Source organism: Rhinopithecus bieti, unplaced genomic scaffold, assembly GCF_001698545.2.
Source record: "Rhinopithecus bieti isolate Rb0 unplaced genomic scaffold, ASM169854v2 scaffold_34314, whole genome shotgun sequence".
NCBI lineage: Eukaryota > Metazoa > Chordata > Mammalia > Primates > Cercopithecidae > Rhinopithecus > Rhinopithecus bieti.
Genome location: NW_016814736.1, coordinates 507,063 through 534,030, shown reverse-complemented (window position 1 = coordinate 534,030; position 26,968 = coordinate 507,063). Strand labels below are relative to the sequence as shown.

The following is a 26,968-nucleotide window of genomic DNA, read 5'->3' as shown; positions in this document are numbered from 1 at the left end:
AAGATCTATAAGACAATAATTACAGAGCGTCAGTTTAGTAACACAAGCAAGATGTAATGAAAGATCCAAAAGTCCTATACTGTTCCCTAAAATTAACTTCTTTATAATTTTTAAAAATTCACTTTACTAATAGTGGAGTTGCAAACTTGCAAACTATTTTTCTAATCAATAAGGAAAATGGAATCTATTCAAAAATATGTGGCAGTCTTCCAAAATATTGAACCCATTCAAGAGGGAGAAAAATCAGGGAATGAGGGAATCTTGCGGGATTTCTGTGAAATAAGTAAATAAAAAACTATCATATTTTAAAATTCATGAGCATGGAAAAGTCAAAAGTCATCACCCAAGACAAATTTATAGTTTTCTTAAATATTCTGCTTATTTTTTGAACTAGATAAAAGTCTACTTTCTTTCACCTTGAGACCCTACTTACTTTATCTGAAATAGTTTTGACTAATGTTATTTCAAGACCAAGAACATTGTCAAGTCTAGCGTGTTTATAAAAAGATCATTGTGTACAAAGACACTGAAGACCAAAGTAAATGCAGTTTTCTGAGGGAGCAAGTGGGGAAAGCAGGAGGAGAGAGGATCAGAAGAGGGGAAAATGGGAAAGAGAGGAAAATGGATTAGAAAGTGATTGGGCTTTCAGTTTGGGAGAGTTGATATTGATATTGGGATAATCTTGGGAAAGCTATATTGTAACAATACAAGTTTTCTTACTAAATTGTTACCTTTAATGGAGTAAGAATATACACTTTCTCACACCCTTTTTAACAGATAGTTCATGGAAACATAATTTTTTAAAAAACTGAGTATAGGCCGGGCACGGTGGCTCAAGCCTGTAATCCCAGCACTTTGGGAGGCCGAGACGGGCGGATCACAAGGTCAGGAGATCGAGACCATCCTGGCGAAGACGGTGAAACCCCGTCTCTACTAAAAAAATACAAAAAACTAGCCGGGCGAGGTGGCGGGCACCTGTAATCCCAGGTACTCGGGAGGCTGAGGCAGGAGAATGGCGTAAACCCGGGAGGCGGAGCTTGCAGTGAGCTGAGATCCGGCCACTGCACTCCAGCCTGGGCGACAGAGCGAGACTCCGTCTCAAACAAAAACAAAAACAAAACAAAACAAAAAACTGAGTATATACATTAGAATTTAGTACATTGAAACACTAGATGTCACCTTAGACTAAATATCTTGGATAAAATTAATAAACATAAACATTCTGTCTTGAAGTGGGTGTGTGTACACACATGTGTATACACATTTGTATACACAAATGTAGATTTGCATATATATTTGTGTTTATATTTTCCAAGCATCAGATCTAACATTGTTTCAATAGATAAAACTCATGTGAAATATAGAGCCTATAGTTTCATTAACAAATGTTTAATATATAGTAAGCAAAAATTTTATTTGGCATAAAAATGTAAAACAGATGGTAATTTATTTTGTCAAAATTTTAGTTAATAATTGATAGTGATGTATTGTTCAATAACACGCTACCATGCATGAACACAAAATGAGATTTTTGAAAGCACACAACTCATGCATTAAAATATCAGAAAAGCATATTTTAATTTCTAAGAAATGGATGATTATATAAAATAAATATTTGTAGGACTTTATTAGAGGAATTTGTAATTTATTCAATTTTTTAATATTATAAGACTTTAGATTTGGAAGCAAATTCTACAACCATGTAAACAAGTTCACATAATGAAACTAAGGTCAGTATACTTTTGTGACTTACTTCTTAGCTCAGTGTTTATTAAGACAGAACAAGAACCATAACTAATATCTTCCTAGTTGTCTTGATGGTTCTTTCTCAAATATTACATATTTTCCCTAAGAAAAGTACCTCCAAGTTCTTCCTATCACAGTAAATGGTACCACTCATTTTTTTTTTTTTTTTTTTTTTGAGACAGAGTTTTGCTCTTATTGCCGAGGCTGCCGTGCAATGGCATGATCTGGGCTCACCGCAACCTCCATCTCCCGGGTTCAAGAAGTTCTCCTGCCTCAGCTTCCCTAGTAGCTGGGATTACAGGCANATATAAAATAAATATTTGTAGGACTTTATTAGAGGAATTTGTAATTTATTCAATTTTTTAATATTATAAGACTTTAGATTTGGAAGCAAATTCTACAACCATGTAAACAAGTTCACATAATGAAACTAAGGTCAGTATACTTTTGTGACTTACTTCTTAGCTCAGTGTTTATTAAGACAGAACAAGAACCATAACTAATATCTTCCTAGTTGTCTTGATGGTTCTTTCTCAAATATTACATATTTTCCCTAAAAAAAATTCCCCAAATTTTCCCTTCACAATAAATGGTTCCCCCCTTTTTTTTTTTTTTTTTTTTTTTTTGAGACAGAGTTTTGCTCTTATTGCCGAGGCTGCCGTGCAATGGCATGATCTGGGCTCACCGCAACCTCCATCTCCCGGGTTCAAGAAGTTCTCCTGCCTCAGCTTCCCTAGTAGCTGGGATTACAGGCATGTGCCACCATGCCCAGCTAATTTTTTTTTTTTTTTTGTATTTTAGTAGAGATGGGGTGTCTCCATGTTGGTCAGGCTGGTCTTGAACTCCTGACCTCAGGTGATCCACCCACCTTGGCCTCCCAAAGTGCTGGGATTACAGGCATGATCCACTGCACCCGGCCCAGGTACCATTCATTTTCTAAGCCTACAAACTTAGTGAAAATCATTAATTTATTTTATATATCCCTTCAATATCTGCATTATAACTATGGATTCGATCTGAATAATATTGCCAGTTTTCTTCATCTTCACTATGGCTGACCTAGCCTAAGGCACAGTCTTTCTCACCTGGAATATTGCTGAAGTCACCAACTTGGACCTATTGCTTCCCCTACTGCCCCTCCATAATCCATTCTTCACAAATGAAGTGAATCATTTTGTTAATGTAAATTTGATTACAATACAGGCCTGCTTACAATTCTTGAATACTTTATATTACACTCAATATAAGGCAAAATTTATTTCTATGACCTTCAAGATCTTCTATGGCCCAAATCTGTCTTTTTTTTTTTTTTTTTTTTTTTTTTTCTGAATTAATTTATTTCCTATTCCCTTTTTGTCCACTACTCTCCAATCACAAAGACATTCCTAAAACACACCAAGACTTGAAACCTCAGTGCCTTTGGACTTTCTTTTAATTCTTCCTGAAACTCTCATGCCACAAATTTCAATATGTTTACCTACTTTTCATTATTTGGGATTCAGCTAAAGCATTGCTGCATTTTAGAGAAACCTGCTACAACCACTGGTCCCACTGACTATTGTGTATCACATAACCTTACTGTATTAACCTCATTGCATTTATCGACACCTGAAATTCTTGTTATAATATAAGCCCCATGAGAACAGAGACATTGTCTGGCTAGTTCTTCGTTGTCTTTCCAGCTCCATAATAGTGCCTGATACATATTGGAAATACATACAAATATTTGCTGAATATGTGAATGATTATTACTACATTTGTGCAACAAATGAGTAATGTTTAATTTCAAGTTTTCTTCACTTATAGAAAAAATGAAGAAAATGAATCTTGTGGTGTAAATTTTAAAGCTTGCGTATAGGCAAACAATAATTACGAATGTCATATTAACCACCATTAGTGCCACTGAAAACATCATTCACCTAAATATAGGAATTTATTTTTTAAAACATGTTACAGAATTATATCTCAAAATGAATGAAAAACAGTATTGAGAAATACTACCCTAGATGGAAATCCAAACACTAGGTAAACAAGTCAGGGAGGCAGAAATGCTGAGACCCTGGACAAAAAAGGTCATCCACGAATAAACGTCATTAAGGAAGAGAAGGCAGCACTGGGTTCCTGCAATTTAAGACCCTAAAAGAACAATAACCATCACAAAGAATGGGGAAATGTGTAAATGACATTCTTACAAAGCAAAGTAAAAGCTAACACTCTTAAGTAAAATGAATGTCATTTAAAGAAGGTCTTTCACTTAATGTTCACACACAAGGAACACACATCCACACCCACACACCAGTGATGAGAATACGTCTCAAAAGGATATATGCAAAATAAGCAAAGAGGGAAATCTAAGAGAGTGGTTCACCTACTTATGGGATGTCTGGTGCTCAGAAGGCTAAAAGTAGCAACAAAAGGATCCATTCAGCTCAGGATGGAAGAGAAAATGAGAGTCAGTGATAAATATTAGCAGATCATAGAAATGAAAAATAGAATAAAAAAGACCATCATTTGACTTTAGACTTCTATAGTAGAGGAAATGATCTTTCAGTAGAGAAATATTATCCACTGAAGATTCACTCTATGCTACACTGCACAAGGCATCTGTACAATGCTTTTCCATTTAATTCTCATTTCAGTTTCACAAAGAACATATCCTAACCCAATTATTCAAAGGCCAAAAGAAAACCTTGCATAATATTAAGTAAACTGTCAATAGTAACACAACAAAATCACCATTATACCAGGTTATGAACAGAAGTTAGTTTTACTACAGAATTTATATTCTATTTTTCTATTATTAATATATCAGAAGCTTTTCAATATATATATATATTAAGATTTCTGGCATATAATGTCATCATGTTTAATATGTGTCATCTGGTGAAAAGGTTTGGAAGGACTGCAGTTTACTATACCTTTTATACCTCATCTACAGTTCCCATCATTTTTTTTAAACTGTTTTCATTTATACATTCAAAGTATCTGAAAATATGTTCTTTTTTTTAAAACTCTCATCATGCTTTTAAAATGTGCAAGAAGAAAGTCTGCATTGAAAGTAATTTTACCCCCAAGGAGGCCAGTAACTGACAGAAGACAGAAATCAGCTAGTTCCACATAAAAACTACTCAAAGTTATGTTTACTAACATGAATCTTACTTAACAGCATGAGGCAAGATCCAGGGTCAAGATGGGTTAGAGAATAATGCGATAAGAAGGTAATATACAAGCTCACTATCAGCTGAAGCTATAATGAAGTGGGTAAAATAGTTAATAGATATATATCTTAAATTAATAAGGTGTTAATGTTTAGAACTCAAAATGCTGTTGACTAACTGATTTGAAGATAGCATCTGGAGAACTGAATGTACTTACTCCTTTATATATGCATCCATTCATTCTACAAGTAGTAATTGAATATGCACTGTGTTCCAGGTACTAGTCTAACGTTGAGCAATATGTATATTTGTGGGTACCACATATCACAAAAATGCTAATTAACAGGACAATTAAACTAGCTAAATATTTGGTATATAGCCCCTTACCCCACAAGAAGACAGTTACATAAAGCAAACTATATGCTATCTGAGTTATATTTGCATTTTAAATTTTACTAATTTTTAAGACTGCATATTCTTAAAATATGAGACAGTGATTTTGATAAATCATTTTTCCAAATTACACTCTTGAAAAAGACATTCCAAAATATTCTGTATTCCAATTTGTTGTTTTTCAGATCCATTGATTATCTGCAATGTGAAACATGATTCTGACTCTTCAAATATGTTGCCCAGGCTCAAATCATCCACTGATGTCACCGCTAATTGTTGAACCTCAAAAAAGTCTCTCTATCATGGAATAGACTACAGCATGTGAAGAGGAGACCTGTCTAAGTGACTTCCAAGTCTTCTTCTTATACTATGCCTTCCACATCATCAGGCAGGCTCATCTTAATATGCTTCCTATGGTCTTGGATTGTGACATAACACCATACCACCCAAATCCAAAGATTTGAGCAATCTCTGAATCATTTTTGCCCCCATTTTCCACATTTCCTTTTCCAGTGAGTCATTAAAGTAGTCTTGGACATGACTTTCAAGTCCTTATATTTTTCACTAATCCTACTGTCAGTTATCTACATTTATCATTTTTCAGGTCTCACCAGTATTTTCTTTTCCCTTTAATCCATCTCCACATGAGTATGAAATTACCCTTTCTAAAATAAATCTAAACAAGGGCATTCTTTATGCTGAAATGTCTGGTGGATTTACATAAACTCTGGCTCAAAATTAACTCTGTGTTCTCATTTCTTATTTCTTTCCTGAGACTCCTTGAACCGGTGTCTTTCCCCACCATACACATCCACACAAATACATCCTCAAAGCTTCCTTAAAAGTGACATGGATTTTCACTTGCCCATAGTGTCAAACATGCTCTTCTCTGTTGTTTCCTTTCAGGCTCTGAATAATGAGATCCTGTGAGTGCCTATGACATGGCACCAGTGCCACCTCCCTGAGGAAATGTTATCTAAAGTCCACAGACTAAGTGCTCTTTTGTCACTGTATGCATTCATCTATTATAACAATTTCCACACGTTATTTCAAATATTTTTTCTCTTTGTCTCACTAGGCTAAAAATTCCTTGAGAGTACATACAGACTGTTACTTTTCTTGTGTATATCAAACACTCAGTAAATGTCAAAGAGTGAATTAGATTCACTCTCACTCTCAACTGTCATGACTCCTTCATATAGCTTTCCTCTCCAATGAATAAAATGCATGAATAATTGAAATTTAATGCCTATAGCATAAAGTAAGGAATTGTCACTTTCATTTTCTGTGCCTAGTATCTTTTCTCAAGCCTCATTGTGAGAAAAATTATTACTATAGAAACATTTAAATGTACACAACTGTGAAACGTAACTCTCCAATGTATACTATTGCTTCCTAAAAAATAACTAGCCTATTATAAGTTATTGTGAGAGAAAAAAATTCTTTGATGAATGTGTGAACGGAAAACCCAGCCTTCAGGCAGGTGATACAAATTTGATTAACAGATGGAATCACACTGTATACCATGAATGTTTTATGGTTTGTAAAATGTAAAATGTGAAAACTAATTCAGAATGGTGAATTGATAAAGCAGTAAAAAAATACATTTCAAAAAACAGAAAAGTTTTAAACTTCAGGCATAATTATAAATGTATATTCCTATACAGATTTCTGGGCATATATGTCAACAGAAATGTCTAAACCACTAAGTCATCCCTAAGTCATCCAAATATCTCAGGCATAAAATGTGGATGTTTGAGGCTACAAGTAGCTGTTCACTCAAAGGTCTACTACTAGTGTTTTTCCTCACATGGAAAATAAATTGTATCATTCTCTTGCTTCCAATTCCTCAATATCTTCCCATCAACAAAACACAAATGAAAATTCCTTAGGTATGATGGAGGGCTTTTCAAAAGCTAGTTCCTAACACTGTCTAAAATCATTTCCTGGCAAGCTATACCTCACTCTGTGATAGCTTGCAATTTCCAAACATGCTGTGCTAGGCGACTTTCTTTCACTTCCCATTATATTTTTGCCTCTCTTCCCTTTTCTTCTCAGTAACAAACAAATGCTTTCTCAGAGTCACCAACCCCATGAAGTCTTGATATTCCCAGGCACCCAGATTGTGTCTTCCCTGTATATCTATTATACTTTTAAACAAAATATCATTAACCACAAGATTAATAATATTTCAAGTTTTTAAAACATTATTTTCATGGATGCCTGTTTAATGTATTCAAAAAATATTGAGCTCCTTCTACGAACATTGTAGTTAAAGAAATTAGCAGAATAGATATGGCTTTTGCTCTCTGCAAACTTACAGATAATTGGATAAGATGGATATTATGTAAGTAACAACAATACGATGTATGATTAAGAGTTAAAAATATATAAAAATATATTGCACGGGATCAAGACAAGTAAGGGGTCATGAAGGCTTCTCTGTGAAAGTGATGTTTAAGTTGAACCTGTATAGATGGGCAGAAGAAATGTCCTTTGCATAACACAGAACATTATATATAATAATCTCACAGTAAATATTTGTTGAACAAACAAATGACAAAGTAAAACTTCCCATAATTTTTCATATAATTTCTGCAAACTTCTGATATTTTTTAAAGAAATTTAAAGTTTAAAGCCTCCTGTTTTTGCTCATAAAGATTAATACACATGCTTTCCACATAGATAATTTATTGGAATTGCAGCCCTGCCGTGCTTCACATTCCACCTCTAGGACACTGCTTATTAACGTCAGAAGAATAGGTGACATGTCAAGTTTCCAGGACCACGCCAATGTCTAAAAACCAATTTCTGAGCTACGGTACAGAAACAAAATGTGCCCAGCAGTTTTCAACTGGGCTAATAATTAGACATTCTCATAAAAGCAAAGAAAATGTTCCTATTTAAACCTTCTTACAGAGGAAATCATTTTTGTAGTCTTCCTTCTTGATGCAAGAAACCTAAACATTATCTACCTAAAAGACAGATCATCCATCTTGTGATCCATCTGCAAAGATATTTTTTGAAAACATTTCCACTGACAGCTTACTTTACTTTGCCAATCTATTTAAAGATACAGAACCAAAGTTGTTTTAAAAAAAAATCAAGTTGCTGCAACTCAAAGAGCTTGAAGAATTTTCTAGCCTAGTATCTAAATATTTTATTTGATTATAAGATGACCCATGCCTGCTATATTTCTAAAGAACTAATTCATAAGCACATGTAATCTGCCAGTGGCAACAAAAAAACTTAATAAATTTTGTTATCTACGTATTTGCAAAAATGAGCCGGAAGATATATTCATAATACATGAAAATATTACACAGTGTATGACAGGCTACCTCTGGGAAAGAGAAGAGTGACTAGTACAAGAAATTGTGATACACTTGGTAATTCCATTTCCCGAACAATTATTTTTACTGCATTTCACTGTGCAATTGGACATGACTGTCATGTCTTGTCTTGGCTGAGGAGAGATCTGCATCTTGAACCATAGATTAGAAAAAAATACCAATCCCTCTTTTCATTCATCTACTTTGAGGAAAGTAAATTCTCACTATCAGAGAATTTGGAAAATTAATTCTGTTTTTCAAAAACTTGTATTCCTCATTCTTGTAGATTATTTGGAAAATACGTAGGCATTGAAGTCCAACAGATCTGTTGAAATTCAGATTTCAGATTCCAACTCACTCATCAATTGTATAATTTTCATTGGTCTCTTGTATCTCTCTGAGACTGCTCCTCATTTGTAAATTAGGGATGTTATATACCGTCAACATCAACTAATTCATGAGCCAACTAGGAATACTATATACTTTTTGTATAAGTTTCAAGAGTATTATACAAATTCGAGTTTTTGCATAAATCTTTCTAACACCTGGTCTGAAATATCTTAGTTATTATTACACTTTGATGCATCTCTAGATACATGTTTGTTGTTACTAATGACAGCATTCATTTATTGCTCATAATAAAGCAGGTGCAATTGATATATTATTATTATTTCCATTTTACAGATGATGAAAATGATCCTCAGAGGAACATTGTTAATAATCAAATGACCAAAGAATGATGCCTACTCTGAATCCAGATGTCTGACCCCACAGGACAAAACCACTGAATTTACTGTTCTCAAATTATTCATTTTAAGAATTTACCCTTCTAAATTTAATCCCTGAGTGTCATGGGTTATGTCTTAAAATATGAAGTGGAACATTAAAAAATGAATTCTTTCTTACTTAGTTTTGGCCAAAACGTAAATAAACTGAATATCAAATACTAAAACAAGTTTCAAATATACTGCCCAGAAAAAGAATGTGAATATCACTCCAAAATCTGAGTTACCTATATGTCTTGTATGTCACTTGCTATCTGCAAAATGAAAACAATAATAGTACCTACATCAGTAGCTGTCATGAGAATTAAGTGAAATAACTAATGTTTTTAAATCACTTAACATGGTGCTTACCAGATTACTGAATGACAAAGAAAATCCTGAATCCAGATATCTGACCTTATAGCATCAATTAAAATAAATATTTGGCTGGGGCAAGATTATATATTAATATATTAGTATATATAATTAGTATTATTAAATGATACCAAAATATTTTTCCAACATTTCAATTCTGTAAGTGCCACTAAATTTCACTTGAGCTCTTATCCTGGATAAGCATGACTATACTTTTTCACATCCTAATTGTGCTTTAAGGAGCTTAAAAACAGTTTTTATCACCTAATTTATCATGCATTGCTATAATCTAAACGTTTACTGTTGAGATGACACTATCAGAGAGATACAGAATATTAAAGCTGAAAAAAAAGAGGTTTTAGAGATAAGATGGTCTAGTCATCATATTACAGAGGAAGAAAAGTCTCATTGAGAAAAATGACTTGTTCAGATCATTCTAACTACCATGTGGGATGTGCTTACTGCAGGCCAGGCATGAGACAAGGAGATTCACAAAATTATTTTTATCATTATAAAAGCTAAATATAATGTCCTTCTTCTATAAAGAAAACTAAGGCTTATAAAGTTTACTTGAGTTACCAACCATGCAAAAATGGCAGGGTCATAAAAGTCATTATTTGTTTTTTCAAAAAAAGAAGATAAGAGATGAAAGAGATGCACTAATACAAACCAAACCCACTCCTGAATCAAGACGTCAGCATTCCCACCTGGCACTTGTTCCATTGCACTTCATTCGGTGATGAAACAGTTTAAGTACATCTGAACTTCATCCTATGGCTCTGATTGTTGCTCATTCTGGGATGGAGACTGAGATCACTACTCTCTTTTGTAAGGAACATTTTGACAAGCTACTTTAATGACACTCAGAGCATTTTACTCTTGAAAACCCATGATGAAGAGATATGTCAGCTTTCCAAGGAAGCTGATTCCCTGAGCAAAGTGGAGCCTGAGAGGTCTGGAGGCTGAAAACAAACCCAACCCATCTGTTCTTACTTCAGGAGAGATACTACTGCTTTAAGCTGCTAAAGGCTGGTCAGGAAAAAGCAAGTATCTTCTAGAATCAGTCTACTTTCTACTTTCTTATTTATATGTCCCCAGTGTCCTGGAGACTTATTAAGGTAGATGGTTTTTATTGGTAATGTCTTAAAATTCCTCACTAAAGACCAGTATTAGGTATGAAAACAACCAATGCCATAGCCACTCTTCAAAATGCCTAAAGCTAAACTCCTTATCTAAACTTTTGATTATCATCTGAGATTTAATTTGTAAATTTCTTTCAGTATGCATCATAGTCAATATAAAACATAAAACATTTTAGAAAGAGTAAGATCAATATTGCATATAAGAATTAAAATAGATTCATTCACAGTACTATTATTTAAATTTGTAATAAATTTGCATTTTGCAATTACAAAAATAAAGATACAGATTCATTTATAGGAAAATTTCTGTATGGGGGTTTAATTATGAAGAATTGAACACCCTACTTTAAATTAAAACCAACATTTTAACAACACAGATTCAGTTTCCCATTCTCAACCTAGCAAATCAATATAGTATAGGACATTCTACTTAATAATAATACAATAATAATCAATTTTACTTTCATACTGATTCTTTAATAACACTGAGAAACTCCTAACACACTAGGATTTAAATCTCTTCTTGTGAGCATACTAAGCTGTAACTACCATAAGCCATCTGGGACTTTAGCTCCGTGGGTCAATAAAGAAACCATTTGCAAGAGGGGGAGGACTTTCTCTAGAAGTAAAACTTAAAGAAAAAGAGCTGTTCTCCATAGAAAATTCATTTCACAGCACAAGGAAAGAAAGCATTTACATATATCAGACGGAAGACTCTTTCATAAAGCCCTCAAGGACCACATACATACTCTCTAGGAATAAAGATGAAGACTTCTCTTTGATCTTTCTTTTTTTTAATGGTAGAAACCACTTGATCTCACTTGCCATTCATCCCTTCAATACATATTCATGAAGTATCTCTTATGTTCTAGGATCTACACAGGAAAACAAGGATGAAGAAATAATTTTCACAGTCCAGTGAACAAGGCAGATACATAAACAAATAATTCTATTATGTGTCAGAATTATTTTCTACAATGGAAAAGATAGGGCAAAAGAGGAAGTTATTAATTCTCCTGAAGATAAGAAGAGAAAGATGTTGGGAAAGTTTCTACAGAAAATAAATAAGCAAGTTTTAACTTACACAAGGTATAAATTGGAATTGGGCAAATATAATAATGATCGCTAACACTACCAGTCGCTCACTGTGTACAAGGCACTGTGTTAAGTGCTTTACAAACATAATAATCTCACTTAATTCTCATGACAGCCACTGAAGAAGGGTGTTGTTATTATTTCCAGTTTGCACATGACAAAATGAGGCACAGGGAAGTCCTGAACTTTGCTCGTCATCATGTACCAGACGGTTAGGATTTGAACATAAGCTTGTGTGATCATTGATCACTATTCTATCCTGCCCCCCAGGTAGAGAAGGGAGGGGCATCTCAGACAACAAACATTCAAAAGGTAGAGGTGCATCACCACATTGAGTAATTTAGCATGTCCGGAACAAAGGCTCTGATATAGTTTGGATATTTGTCCTCACCCAAATCTCCTGTTGAAATGTAATCTCCAATCTTGGGACCTGGTGGGAGGTGTTTGGATCATGGGGGGTGGATCCCTCATGAATGGCTTGGGCCATCCCCTTGTTGATAAGTGAGCTCTTGCTCTGAGTTCACAAAAGATCTGGTTGTTTCAAAGTGTGTGGCACAACCCCCGACTCTCTTTTTCTCTCTATCTGTCTCTCTCTCTCTCTTGCTCCATTCTTGCCATGTGATGTGCCTGCTCCCCTTTTGCCTTCTGCCATGACTGGAAGCTTCCTGAGGCCTCCCCAGAAGCAGATGCCACTATGCTTTCTGTACAGGCTGCAGAACCATGAGCCAATTAAACCTCTTTTCTTTATAAATTACCTCATCTCAGGTAGTTCTTTACAGCAACGCAACAACAGCCTAATACAGGCTCTATTTAGGAAGTGGCAGGAATATAATTGAAGAGAAGAGAGAAGTACCAGACAAGAAGGAATTTGTATTCTGTGCATACTGAGGAAAGAATAGGGAATTATAAGACTCTTGTTCAGGAGATCAGATGGGAGATGATCACCTAATTTAACATGAGAGAATGATGTCAGTCTGAAATAAAACAGTATCAATGTGGACAAAAGTAATTACCAAGATTCTTAAGAGGAAGAGTGGATAAATTTTAGAGAAAGACTGAATGTGGTGAGTAAAGAGGGAAAAGACTAGAGTGACCCCCATGCATACGGCATGAGTGGCATGGTATTAAGTGTGCCACAAACCAGGGCAAAAATGAAAGTTGTTTTCCAGGGAGCCAGATCCTCAGGTTTTCTGTACTTAAGAATTCCATGTGCATCTTTAAGATGTGAATATGCCTAGTGAGCCTGTATGAAAGCATCATCTATTTACTGGAGATTTCTGTGACAGTGGCTGCCACTTTCCTTAATTCCTTGGTTAGGCAACAATATATCATTTGGTTCTCTTTTGCAGTCCAAGAAATAAAACAAACAAACAAAAAACACAAAGCAAAACACACATAATATCTCCCTTCATACCTAATCCTTGCAAACTCACAGGAAGAATCTATTTTCACCTTTTTCTAAGACATTTAAATAGCTTTATTTCTATTATCTTACCAATATTTACATTATGGCATGTGATAAGGAATAATTTAGCTCTGTTTTTAAAGGGCAAAGAGAGGTTAAGTGGCTCTTCTGGGGAATCTAGAAAGAAAAGCTCAGTCTAAAATCAGTTCTTTATGTGTAGAGCAACTGGCAAATTGTTATTGATGTTTCAGGAGACTTGAGTTGTTAGAATATATATTTACTAGTAAACAGCGAGCTGAGAAGCAGAAGGGGAATTGAAGAAGTTTTGTGTTTTGTTTTTACAAGACAGGCCCATGTGTTTCTTAATTCACTGTTAGCTTTTCGACTGACCCGTGTTTTCAATAAATAAGGATCTCAAGATGATATTGAACATCACTGGGGTATTCATAGAAATATGGATGAAAATGTTTGTTGTGTAAAATTTTATGTTTACATCAAATATTATTCTGCAATGCATCCTCATAACATAAAAAAAATATATTTTATACATTTCTACCATCAAATACCATAGGGAAAGGGTCTAATATACATTGATTTTTATACCCAGGTGAGAAATTCTGATGAAACGCAACAGACCATATTGTTGATGAAATAATTTTTCAATCATAGGGTGAGATGGCAAATGATCACTTTCTCTTCCTTCAACCACCTTTTTTGTTTGTTAGTTTTACATAGTTTCTCAGGTTCCCAAACTCACTTGAATTTCTTCCCACCCTCTGGCTATTCCTTCCCAGTTTCCTTGGCTCCATTGGCTGACCTTTGAAAACTAGGGTAGCCCTTGGATTTCTTCTCTGTTTTATCTATACTTACTTCCTACAGATAATCTTATCTAATCTAATCTAGGAAGGACATGATATCTAATCTAGGCAGGACAAGATAGTTTGGGCTAGAGTGAAATGCCTTGGAATGCTGCATACTGAATATATTTTAAAGGTAGAGAAGCAGAATTTCCAGAAATATAGAATATGGGATGTGCCTCAGATAACCATCAAGATTGAAAAAACTACCTATCAGATACTATGTTTATTACCTCAGCAACAAAATAATCTATACATCAAACCTCTGCAACACATAATTTATCTATGTAACAAACCTGCACATGTACTCCTGAAACTAAATATAAAAGTAAAAAAAAAAAAAAAAAAAAAAAAAAAAAAAAAAAGTTAGAAAGGATTACTCCATGATTTTGGCTGAAAAGCAGGAGGATAAAGTTGACATTAACTATGTCAGATAAGACTGCGATTAGCAAATCTGTGCGAGAAGCGATATCAGAAACTCAGTTTGGATATATTACATTTCAGAAGCTATTAAGGGTGAGGATTAGTGTATTCATATCGAATTTAAAAAGCAAAACCAGTACAAGTGACATGGAATATGGAATGAATTGTGTGGATTAAGCCTTTCAGGATTCTGAGGGCTAGTGGAGACATCTATGGAAGTCTATCACTTCTAAATTTGGTGGCTAACCTCAAATCACAGTAGGGCAGAAGGGCTGGCAGTCAGTAAGAAAAACTGGAAGCAAAACGAAGTGAAGCAAGGATAAGATAGAATCTTCAATAACAACCTGAAATCTATGAAAACAAACTAGAAGACACGGGGACAAACTGAGGCCCAAGTTTATTTCTTATTTTCCGTAACCTCAACAGTTCGTCATCAACTCTCAGTTGAGGACTCAGAGAAGTTAAAGAGAAGACCTAATGGGAGCTGTAGGAGCTACAACCTTGTTACTGACGTATCTGCAAAGGCTGAGGGCAAATCAGTGACACTGAGCATACACTGTAACAGCAACATTTGGTACCTCTTCAGAGCATAATGGTGGCTGTTTTTCTACAGACGGTATCACGGCTTACCTTTCACTTCCTTTATGACCTTATTTATTCTTCTGAGGAATTCCCAGATTATCTTTTAAAATTGTAACTCTGCTCTTGACAGTAAATCATTTTTCCCTGCTTTATTTTTGTCCATACCACCTTTTATCTTACAATACACTATATTCCTATCTTACTTGTGTATCTGAACTTCTATCTCACCCACAAGGAAGTAAGCTTTATGAGAGCAGGTACATTAGCTGTGCTGTTAAATATTGTTTCACATGATAGACAATAATATTTGCCGGACTGAATGGACAAATTCCAGTTTTGCAATTAAATAAAACGGCCTAATATTTTAAATTATTTTAACCAGGTTATGTGGAAGACCCTCCAGAAAGAGTGGCTATTATCTTTATACAGATCCTTGACAACAGATGTGTTTATTTCTTCAATTAGGTTGAGCCATATGTAATTGTTAATCTTTTATTCTTTCTAACCTACAAAAATGACAATATTCTATGGCTCAACTTATATGCTAAATATGACAAGAAAAATGCACAGCAATCTGGGTAAATATGTGTATAAAATTTACCTGTGTGTGTGTATGTATGTATATGTGTATCTGGGTATACTGATTTCATTTCTTCTTTGACTTCCTCAGGTTTACAACTATAGTTCCAAATTCTGAAATCTACAAACTAAATGGATACCAGTTACTTCAGTAAAACAAACAAAAAGAAGGCTGTTAACTACCTGGACCACAACTACTCATAAACCTAACTGTTCCTCTGCAGCTACATGGAGGTTGAATGCTGTTACTCACTCCTTTAGTGGGGAAAATACACCTCTGGACTTCACTACGCTTTTGTAGCATTATGAGAAGATAATTATTTAGTAGCTATATTTACCTATTATAAAACTATATAAAAAAATTCTAGATAATGTCCCAAGTATTTTTCAGTAGTGAGTAAAGTTTTTCATTTATACATTTGTATCATCGTAATTCATTTATATAGTGGTCTCCTAAGCAAATCCAACCACTTCATAATGGAACACACACACACATGTGTGCACACACATACACACACAAATGCATAAGGAAAAAAAAATGTATCCCTTCGTATAGGTGAAAATAGAGAAAAAATGTTATTTAAAAACATTGTTTAGGCCGGGCGCAGTGGCTCAAGCCTGTAATCTCAGCACTTTGGGAGGCCGAGATGGGCGGATCACTAGGTCAGGAGATCGAGACCATCCTGGCTAACATGGTGAAACCCCATTTCTACTAAAAAATACAAAAAACTATCCAGGCGAGGTGGCGGGCGCCTGTAGTCCCAGCTACTCGGGAGGCTGAGGCAGGAGAATGGCGTAAACCCGGGAGGTGGAGCTTGCAGTGAGCTGAGATCTGGCCACTGCACTCCAGCCCAGGTGACAGAGCGAGACTCTGTCTCAAAAAAAAAAAAAAAAAAAAAAAAAAAAAAAAAAAAAAAAAAAAAAAAAAAAAAAGTTTAAATTAGGGTTTAAAAACTCCCTCATTTTCAGAAAGTTCATTCTCACACACTTCTCTTCCATTATTCACTCCTTCCCTATATACATTAAGACTTGGCTATGCCATTCTTACGAAGTCTATTTCTCCACAAACTTAAAGAATGTTCACACTAAGGCAAAGTGAAACTTGCACTTATAGGAGGTATGATGAAGGAGGAAACATGTCCTTGGAATCTGAGGTGACAGATTTAGGTGAGATGCTGAAATGGGAATAGAATAGGATGCTGAAAGAGCATGCAGTAAAAAGGAAACTAACTCAATGATCATCTGTGACACTTCAACAAGTTTGTTTCTGCAGGAATTCTGCAAGATAAGGTTATCCCTTCTCACTCCACATGTGAATAACTTGAGATTAATAAAATTACCCAAGCTAATATACATTGTATTTATTATTTATTCATTTGTTAACTTATACTATTTGCTTATATTATTTGTTTTGGCAAAGTGATATGAAACAGTTTTAGAATCATACATTTAATCAATTATAGAGCTTACATTGGAATACAGATCTCTTTTGTTATATATTATACATTTCCATATTGCCAGGTGAGCCATGTCATATGTTCTTAATATGAAAATACGACAGTGAACACATATTAATAGCATATTAACAATTCTTGTTTTCCAAATGAACTGACTTCACCTATCTTCCAAAAGAAAATTAAATAACTATAAGTTATTTAAATGTTTAATTTAAGCCACAGTAATTCTAAATTGATATAAACTATTGGTTTTTATATTTTAATAGTATTTGATGAATTGGTTACATTATAGCTATTGTCATTTTATATAATGAGTTACCTAGTATTGAAACACACACATAGAATTTAAGCTAAAAATATTTTTCCTAATTTTAGAGTTGATAGCTGGGATTTGTTACTCTAGTACACTAGGGGTTAAGGACTATAGATATTTAACTACATGTTGCGTAGTGCAAAAGGTGGAGACCAACTTGTACAGTAAACACAATTAAATTTTACAATAAGCCCATGGGCCAGATAGATTTATTTCTGCAATGTGCATTATAAAATAATTCTATATAAGAACTATAAATAAATCAAAGTATAAAAATTTTAACTTAGAATCTTATAGTTTATCTATACTGGAGAATATAACATTGGGCTTTGGAATATGAAGTTGGATTCAAAAACTTGTTTCTTCAGTTCTACAGATTGGCAGAGAAAAGATTAAATTTTCTCAGCCCCATTTTATCAGATAACATCTACAGGAAAGGTTGTGTAAGTATTGGAATTTGCCAACCTTCAGAATCGAGTTCATTGCAAATCCAGTCAGAAGCTTAAACAAATAAAAGAAAACATGTTAGTGACCTTCACAGAAACATGAGCTAAACTTTATTAGAATTTACACTGTCTAAAACCCAAAATATTATTTGAAGTTGTTGAGCTTAAGGACATGATGCTAGCACCCATATTGTTATGATCTGCTTAAATTAATTGTTTAAATGAACAACTAACTCATCAATTTAAAATTGGAAGTAATCTTATAAGTGAAAGTGTTGTATAAACTCTAAAATATACATTATTGTTTTTATTTCTATTACTATTATTTACATTTTATTTCCATTGTGATCAATGTTTCACAATTCCTAACAATTTGACAATGCAGAATGTAAGTCTCCAACAGAATCACACCCCAAAATAATTAAGAAATGACTTGGATTCTATTTGATAGTGATGCTTTTATTTCTTTTCTGATCTCAGTTCTATCACAGCACAGAGTACAATACCCCCAAAATATGTTACTATGGCAACTAAGAAAGCCAAAGAGCAAGATGATCTCCCTGACCTTCCTCCACTTTTTTATGGGAAGCATGGCCATAAAAAAATTCTCTGACCTAGCTTGCCTGAAAGTAGGTCATAAGACCCTCATTCTAGAGGAGTTCTTTCCCTTACTTGGAAAGACTTAATGCTACACAGAGAGGCCAATATGCATCTGAATGAACAGGACTTGCTGAATCTCTCCACACACCCACAATTCATTATCGTAAGCCACCCTTTCTTTTTTGTCCAATCGCATTTCTACGCAAGTATCCATTCTTTGTCAAACCCAAGCACAAAAACAGCTTTCCCTGGGTCTTTATTTCTGTAGCCTCCTGTGCTATGTAAAACTTTGTGAAATAATTTGTTTAACCTGCCTTTTCTTTGTTTTGACATGGAGTCTAGCTCTGTCACCCAGGCTGGACTGCAATGGTGCGGTCTCAGCTCACAGCAACCTCTGCCTCCCGGGTTCAAGTGATTCTCCAGCCTCAGCTCCCCAAGTAGCTGGGATTACAGGTGCCTGCCACTACGCCTGGCTAATTTGTATTTTTAGTAGAGATGGTATTTCACCATGTTAGTCAGGCTGGTCTCAAACTCCTCACTTCAGGTGATACGCCTGCCTTGGCCTCCCAAAGTGTTGGGATTACAGGTGTGAACTAGTGCAACCGGCCTTAACCGGTGTTTTAAAAATCAGCCATGATCCTTACAATGGGTGAGGAAAAGATATTACTTTTCCCCACCCATTGTAATGACCTATAAGCAGAGGGTGCCATGGTCTGAAGTATCTAGACCATATTGCTCCTTTTTTTATTTTTTTATTTTTTTTGTGGATGTTCTTTGAGGTATAGTAAATAAATCGGTTTGCCCTCTGATGTGATTGATAAAACTGTTAATAAACTAACCCTTTCTACTTCATTTTCTGATTTTTTGATGTTGTTTTTGTTGGCAACCCTTCTCCTCCAACCAACTTATATATGATTCCATAGAAGTCAGTAAAAGGAGATTATTTTATTAGAGTTATCCCTCTGAAGAGAGAACTAAGGCTTTTAATAGTTAAAGACTGTCTGAGGTACACTCTTCTGTATTCAAAAGTCTTGTTTCAGGAAGCAAAAAGAATAAAAACTGTTGGAATAATTGATAGAAATAACAGGAGAACTTTATCAACAGGATTGTAAATAACTGGGAACTAACTATTTGAGTCCACATTGACTTACCTCTTTTCACATACAAATTCCAAGTTTACTTTCCCAATCTCCTTTTCTTTACAGTGAGAATTTTATTTTATAAATTTACTACCAACATGAACTGAATGTACCTCACTTGTAAAAATAAGCAATTGGGTTTTATTGGTGAATCCCACATAGAACACTGATCCTATAAAATGCTTCAGTAATTTAAGGGTTGATGGTGAGTACAGTTTACAAAAGTGGTGAGTACAGTTTATAAAAATGTGCACAATGTTGATAATGAACTAATAAATAAACTGGCAATAGTGGAGGCTGATTAGTAACATACATCAAAATTCGTGATATAAATACTACTATAATGCCGAATTTCAAGCTACCATCAACTTAACAACTGATTCACAAAATTCCCGAATTTTTAACAATTAACATTTACCAAGTGGTAAAAGCCAACCTCAGCACATCACTGTATGTTCCTACCCTGAAGCTACACATTTACCAGTGATAAAATAAGAAAAGTCCTAGAATGTAACCTGACTTTTATCCCCAAGATTTTTGACCATTAAATACTTTTTATAGACTAATATCAATACAATATACTTTTACAAGTAATATTCCTGGTCTCTTCATGTCTTCCAACCCTAGTATTTCAAAGCAAGCCAGGCCAACATCTAGCTCCTGCATTTCTTTGCAATAGGCTTTCTGCCAAGACACACTTTTCTTGCTTATGTTGCAGGACAGAAATGTGGAATCAAAACTCCTGCAATAAGCCTTCAGCCAATATTTAAGAAGAGTCTTACAATGTCATCCAAAAATTTCTGTAGGATGATTAACCTCCATCATCCTTAACTGGCTGCCTTCCCTTTCTTGTTTTACCTCTCCATTACTCCGCTGCCGTGAATTACTTTTCCGAAACTACTTAGTTTGAATTTTTTGTCTCAGGGGAAATCCAACCTAAAACAAACAGTTGAGAAAACGATGGGCTAGAAAATCTCAATGACCACGCAAGGCTCTAATTTTCAAAGATTAAGATACTTCCAGTGATATTTCTGACATTTTCAGGCTGAAAACCTCCAGTACCATTTATGATGCTTAGCTTATATAAATCAACAAACAGATTTCTGCTGAACAAATTTTTAGGGCAAATCCAAGAGAATGATGGCAAAGGAAAGAGTATGAAGTAAAGAAGGTGCTTCTGGCGAGGCACAATGGCTTACGCCTATAATCCCAGCACTTTGGGAGGCAGAGGCAGGCAGATCACTTGAGGTTAAGACTTTGAGACCAGCGTGGCCAACACAGTAAAACCCTGTGATATGGTTTGGCTGTTTCCCCACCCAAATCTCATATTGAATTGTAACTCCCACAGTTCCCACGTGTTGTGGGAGAAACCCAGTGGGAAGTAATTGAATCATGGGGGTGGGTCTTTCCCGTGCTGTTCTCGTGATAATCAGTAAGTCTCACCAGATCTTATGGCTTTAAAAATCAGAGTTCGCCTGCACAATCTCTCTTTCTTTGCCTGCCACCATCCATGTAAGATGTGACTTGCTCCTCCTTGCCTTCTGCCATGATTGTGAGGCCTCTCCAGCCATGTGGAACTGTAAGTCGATTAAACTCTTTTTCTTCCCAATATTGGATGTGTCTTTACCAGCGGCATGAAAACAGACTAATATACCCTGTCTCTACTTAAAAAAAAAAAAAAAATAGTTGAGTGTGGTGGCACATACCTGTAATCCCCACTACTCAGCAGCCTGAAGCAGGACAACTGATTGAACCCAGGAGGCAGAGGTTACAGTGAGCCAAGATTGCACCATTGCACTCCAGCCTGGGCAACAAAGTGAGACTTCATCTCAAAAATAAGTAAATAAATAAAGAAGGTTCTTCTCAGAAGATTCAGGACATGCTACCCCAAAATATATCGCCATGGCATCTGAAGAGACCTCAGAAGCAAGAAGGTCCCTCTGATCTTCACCATCCCTTCTCCCCTGAAGCAGGCTATAAAATAATTTTCTGACCTTTCTCTAAAACAGGTCATGAGACTCATTTCAGAAGTAGCCCTCCTATATCTGGAGGAAATGAACATCTTTATTCTCTAAGATACAGAGATGCTAAGGTGAATCTGAACAAACAGGCCTAAGTTTACTCCAATTTGCTACCATTAGATCTATATTTGTCTTCCAATCATACTTCTGCAGGGCTGTCTATACAAGTAAACAAACCTCTCTTTTTCTTTGGTTCTTTGTTTATGAAGGTTCCTGTGTCAGTAAAACTTATTAAATAAATTGGTGTGTTTTTCTCTTGTTAATATGTCTTTTATTATAGGAGTACCTTCCATGAACTTCAGGATGGGTTAGGAAAAGATACGTTTTCTCCCCTAAAATTTATATAACATTCCTACCTTTGGTGGAGTAACTAGAAACGTAGGCTTTATCTGAATTTCCTAGATGGCTACTGCCTCCTCAATTTGTGAATACTTAGCCTGTTTTTTTGTCTTAGTGAATTTGTGATATAATAAGAAAAATGTATTTGGTCTTTGTGCCTGATTCCTGGCACAGAGCATCTAAGAGATAAATTAGTGTGAAAATTGAAATAAATTGTAGACACTTAGTGTCCGCAGAAAATTAGAAAATTGCTAGTGGAAAACCCATATATTTGGTTTCGCAAGTGTTAGGAGTAAAGAAGCAGTTATTCCTAGTTTTGTTTTGTTTTGTTTTTTTTCCTTTCTGGCACTTGCTTGTTTGTACTTCAAAGCCTCACTGCCTTATTCTAATCTCTTGATGTTTCCGGTTTGATCAATATCTAAGAAAAACTCACCATAAGTTCTTCCAATTCACCTTCAATATAAGAAATAAATACTTTCATATAAATCCAGTTATTGTACCAATTACTGACAAGTTACCATAGAGTGTGCCAGTCTTCCATATATTAATTTAGTGCATATAAAGAGTTTGGGATCATACTGGGTTTGTCTTTTCATAACTGGCTTATTTAACTTAGCGTAATGTTCTCTAAGTTCATCATGCTGCAGCATATGTTAGAATTTCTTTTCTTCTTAAGGCTGGATAATATTCCACTGTATGATATACCACATTTTGTTTATCCATTCATCTGTCAGTGGACACTTGGGTTGTTTTCACATGTAGCTGCTGTGAATAATGTGCTATAAATGTTGGTGTATGAATATCTTTTTGAGACTCTGCTTGTAGAAAATTTGGATCATTTGGAAATTCTATTTTTAGAATATTTTCCACAGCAGCTGTACCACTTTAGAGTGCGCAAGGACTCCAATTTCTCCACATCTTGGCTAACACTTGTTATTTTATGTGTTTTCTGTTGTTCTTTTTTGTTTTTGGTAGTAGCCATCCTAAGGGATGGCTAATGGGTGTGAAGTAGTATCTCATTTTGATTTGTATTCTCATAATGATAAGCATCTTCTCACCAGCTAGCTACTTAGCCATTATATATCTTATTTGGGGAAATATCAATTCTTTTGCCTATTTTTAAATCAGATTTTTGTTGTTTGAGTTTTAGAGAGTTCTTTATATTCTAGATATTAATCCCTTGTCAAACATATAATTTGCAAATATTTTATCCCATTCTGTGGGTTACTTTTTTACTCTGATGATATTGTCTTATATGTGGTATGTCTTAGTCTGTTTTTGATGCTATAACAAATACCACAGACTGGGTAATTTATAAATAATAGAAAGTTATTCCTCAGAGTTCTAAAAGCTGGGAAGTCTAAGGTAAAGGATCTAGGAGATTCAGTGTCTGGTAGAAGAAGGAAAAAGGATGAGGATGATCCCACTAATGAAGGAGGAGTACTCATGACTTAATCACTGTCCAAAAAGCCCCAACTCTTAAAACTGTCATACTGGGTATTAATTTTCAACATGTGAATTTTACAAACTCACACATTCAAACCGTAGCAAGGTACATACAATAGTCAAAATCATAGAGACAAATAGAAGAGTGGTGGTTGCCAGGGACCTGGGGGAGACGGGGAATGGGGACTTACTGTTTAATAGGCACAGAGTTTCGGTTTTGCAAGATGCAAGAAATGATGAAAATGAATGGTTGTGATGGGTTCACAACATTATGAGTATATTTAATATTTATGAACTGTGCAATTAAAAATGATATACATGGTAAATTTTATCTTATGTGTATTTTAGCAAATTTTTTAAATTAAAAAAAAAAAGTGGCAGTGATATCTGTTAAGACAGACAATAGAAATCCAACATAAATGTGTCTATACAGTCAGCAAAACTCATGTAGTAGAATGTTCTTCATGGCAGTATCTTTCGTAGTCCCAAACTGGAAGCTACCCAAATACCTATCAATAGAGGAATGGATAAATATGGTATACACACAGGATAAAATGCTATGCAGCAGTGAGAACAAGCAAACTATATCATAGCTAACCATATGGCTGGATCACACAAATATAAATGCTGAGTGAAAAGAGCCAGATATAAAGTACTGCATATTGTATGAGTCTAATTAAATAAAATTTGAAATAGGCAAAATTAACCTATACTGTTAGAAGTAAAGATAGTGGTTATTTCTGGTGGGTAATGACTGAAGGGAGGATTAGCGAGATGTCTTATTTTGGTAATGTAGTAATGTTTGGAGTATATGCACATTACATGAATGTCCTCAGTTTCAGAAAATCATTAAACATATGTACATATGCGTATTCTTCATACGTACATATTTTATTCAAAAATTCAGTTTAAAAATTTTGAGATAGATGTTATTAAACCCATTTTCAAATGAGAGAACAAGCTCATAACTGTTTAGTAATTTTTCAAAACTGGGACAGCTACTAAGTGGTAGAGCCAGATATGTCCCTAAAATCTAGTATGCTGTCATTAGATTACACTCTTCCTTATATTAAAAAAAATAAATAAATAAAGTTAGGAAAGTTTTGCCTACATCCCATACTAGACTATTATTGTCTAAATGATAATACTATTAGACTATTATTGTCTAAATCCTTATAAATTTCTTTTAACAAACATTCAAGGTAGCATTTTCCTAATCTCCTTCGTGAAGCAATTTAGAGTCATGATAAGAATTTTCCTAGATCTCTTTTTCATTAACTTTGTTTCTTTGGATCAGTACTAAGCCTCATTTATAAAATAATAATCACAATAAGTTAGTAGTAATGTCATGTATTTCATAATATTATAGCATTCACATAAATAAATATCTTTAAAATGGTTAACACTATTTCATTCGAACACAATACATCACCAAAACCTGGAAATTACTATTATTGGTGAACATCTGACCACTGGAAAACCTGAATAAAATGTGTCTTTAATGAAGCATTCAGAAAGCTTTGAGAATGAATTGAGTGTTGGGGTTGCAGAGTCAGGCAGCTTGATTCCCAGAAAAAGGAGATGATATTCCCTCACCGACAATGATTTTTAAATTTACCCCTGCAGAGAATATTTGTAGAAATTCTTTTATTGGCACCTCTTTAAAGTGATGGGCTATACGTTGATTCAGCAGGATACGCATTCCCCCGTGCTACTTGAACCCTGAGGGAAAATTTTTTTTCAAAATTAAGGTCATCTTAGCAAATTTCCACTTTTGAGCCAGGCACAAGTAAGACTGAAACAAAAACAGACTTCATGATGTAACATGAAATGGAAGAAGTTTAGTGAGGTTAATCTACTCTGCACTTTCGCTACAAATTAAAAATAGTTTGTTCTGGTGGAAAATGCAAATGGAATTCATAATAACTTTTGGACATACATTTGCCACAAAAGTGTACAAATAAAATAGGTTCCAATGAAACAAACAAACAAAAAATGCCATTTGCAGGATTTTAGAAAAAATTCTAGGGAAAGCAAATGTGAAGGAGAAATTTGTTTATCTTTCTTATGCTTTCTTAACTTTCAACCTGACCTTATAGTAAAATGTACATGATTATCCTAGTGTGTTTTCAATAAAGTTCCAGACAAAAAAATCTTGCCCAGCGCTGCTCAGTCTCCCATTAGACACAAAAAATTAGAGATGCATGAGGAAGATGAGTGAGGATATGATCTGGAAAGCAAATGCACTTTCGCCCTCCCTGAGTTTTACATTTTTTGTTTGTTTGTTTTTTTGACTTAAATGATACCCATGTGAATGTAATGCGGGAGGTTGACCTGACATTCATCAGAGATATATAAGCATGTATCTCTGAACATGCTTATATAGGGAACTCAGTAAACTCTGCTCAAACTGTTGTCCTGCATCTAATCTGTTTTGCGATTCTCAATGGTGACAATGTCATCTACCCAGGTGGTTTTGTTGACTCTATCAAGTTTCAAGTTAGTGCTAAGCTATATCACAGACACCACAGTCCTACACAATGTGACACACAGTCTAGCATGGCAAGGCAGGAGGAGAGGGCCACAGAGTCTTTCACGAGACTCTCCCAACTAAGTCTCGCCAAGAATTCTGCAAGAGAAAAAGCTTGTCCGTTATCACCTTCAGATATTCACTTGTGTGTATAGAGAGTGTATAGGAGAAGGAAAATGAAATATTCTCTCTTCCCAGCATCCAACCCTAGAAAGACAAGGGTGGGGGTGGGTGGATAGCAAATTATGGGGAGGAAGACAAAGGACTGAGAGAGCTGCTGAAATGCTCTAAAATGTAATTAAAGAGATCAAATCTACACTTTGCCTTGCTTTACTTCCAATGATGTTTAGGATTGTTTTCTCCTTTAGCTAAAAGAATTAGGCACTTTTATTAAAATTATCATTTATTGCAGCAATCAATCAGCAAGATATTCTCAATGCCTAAACTTAAGGGAACATTAATTGTGATTAATTTTTTTCTGATAGAAAAAATACTACTACTATTGAAGTATTACCTTTCTATTCTAGTAGTAATTTCCACTGCCAGGAACTAAAATCATTCCCCCATAGTTGATTTAATATCTACAACATTACTAGCAGATAGCTATTATTATTTATCACCTTTTTCGGATGAGGAAACTGAAGCTCAAGATGCTAGGTGAGTTTACGCTAGTTATGAAGTTGGTGTTTAGCAGACCTAACACACGAACTCACTTTTGCCAGACCTAGAACAAAGAGCTAGAACCTCTCCAGGGAAAAAATGTGAAGTCAGATGTCCTGGTTTGCTTTTTTTTTTTTTTTTTTTTTTTTTTTTTTTTTTTTTTTTT

The 26,968-nt window shown here is 34.8% G+C and overlaps 1 protein-coding gene across 3 annotated transcripts in view; it reads right to left on the bottom strand.

Moving 5' to 3' along the window:
• The window catches only part of LUZP2 (leucine zipper protein 2), a 583,280-nt gene that overhangs the window by 219,932 nt on the left and 336,380 nt on the right, over positions 1-26,968 (bottom strand). The window contains exon 6 of one of the 3 annotated variants that reach the window (XM_017851851.1): positions 22,543-22,551. The exons of the other annotated variants lie outside the window; for them this stretch is intronic. Within the exon in view, the coding sequence (XP_017707340.1) occupies positions 22,543-22,551 (9 nt within the window). The remainder of the gene's footprint in view (positions 1-22,542; positions 22,552-26,968) is intronic. 3 annotated transcript variants of the gene reach the window in all.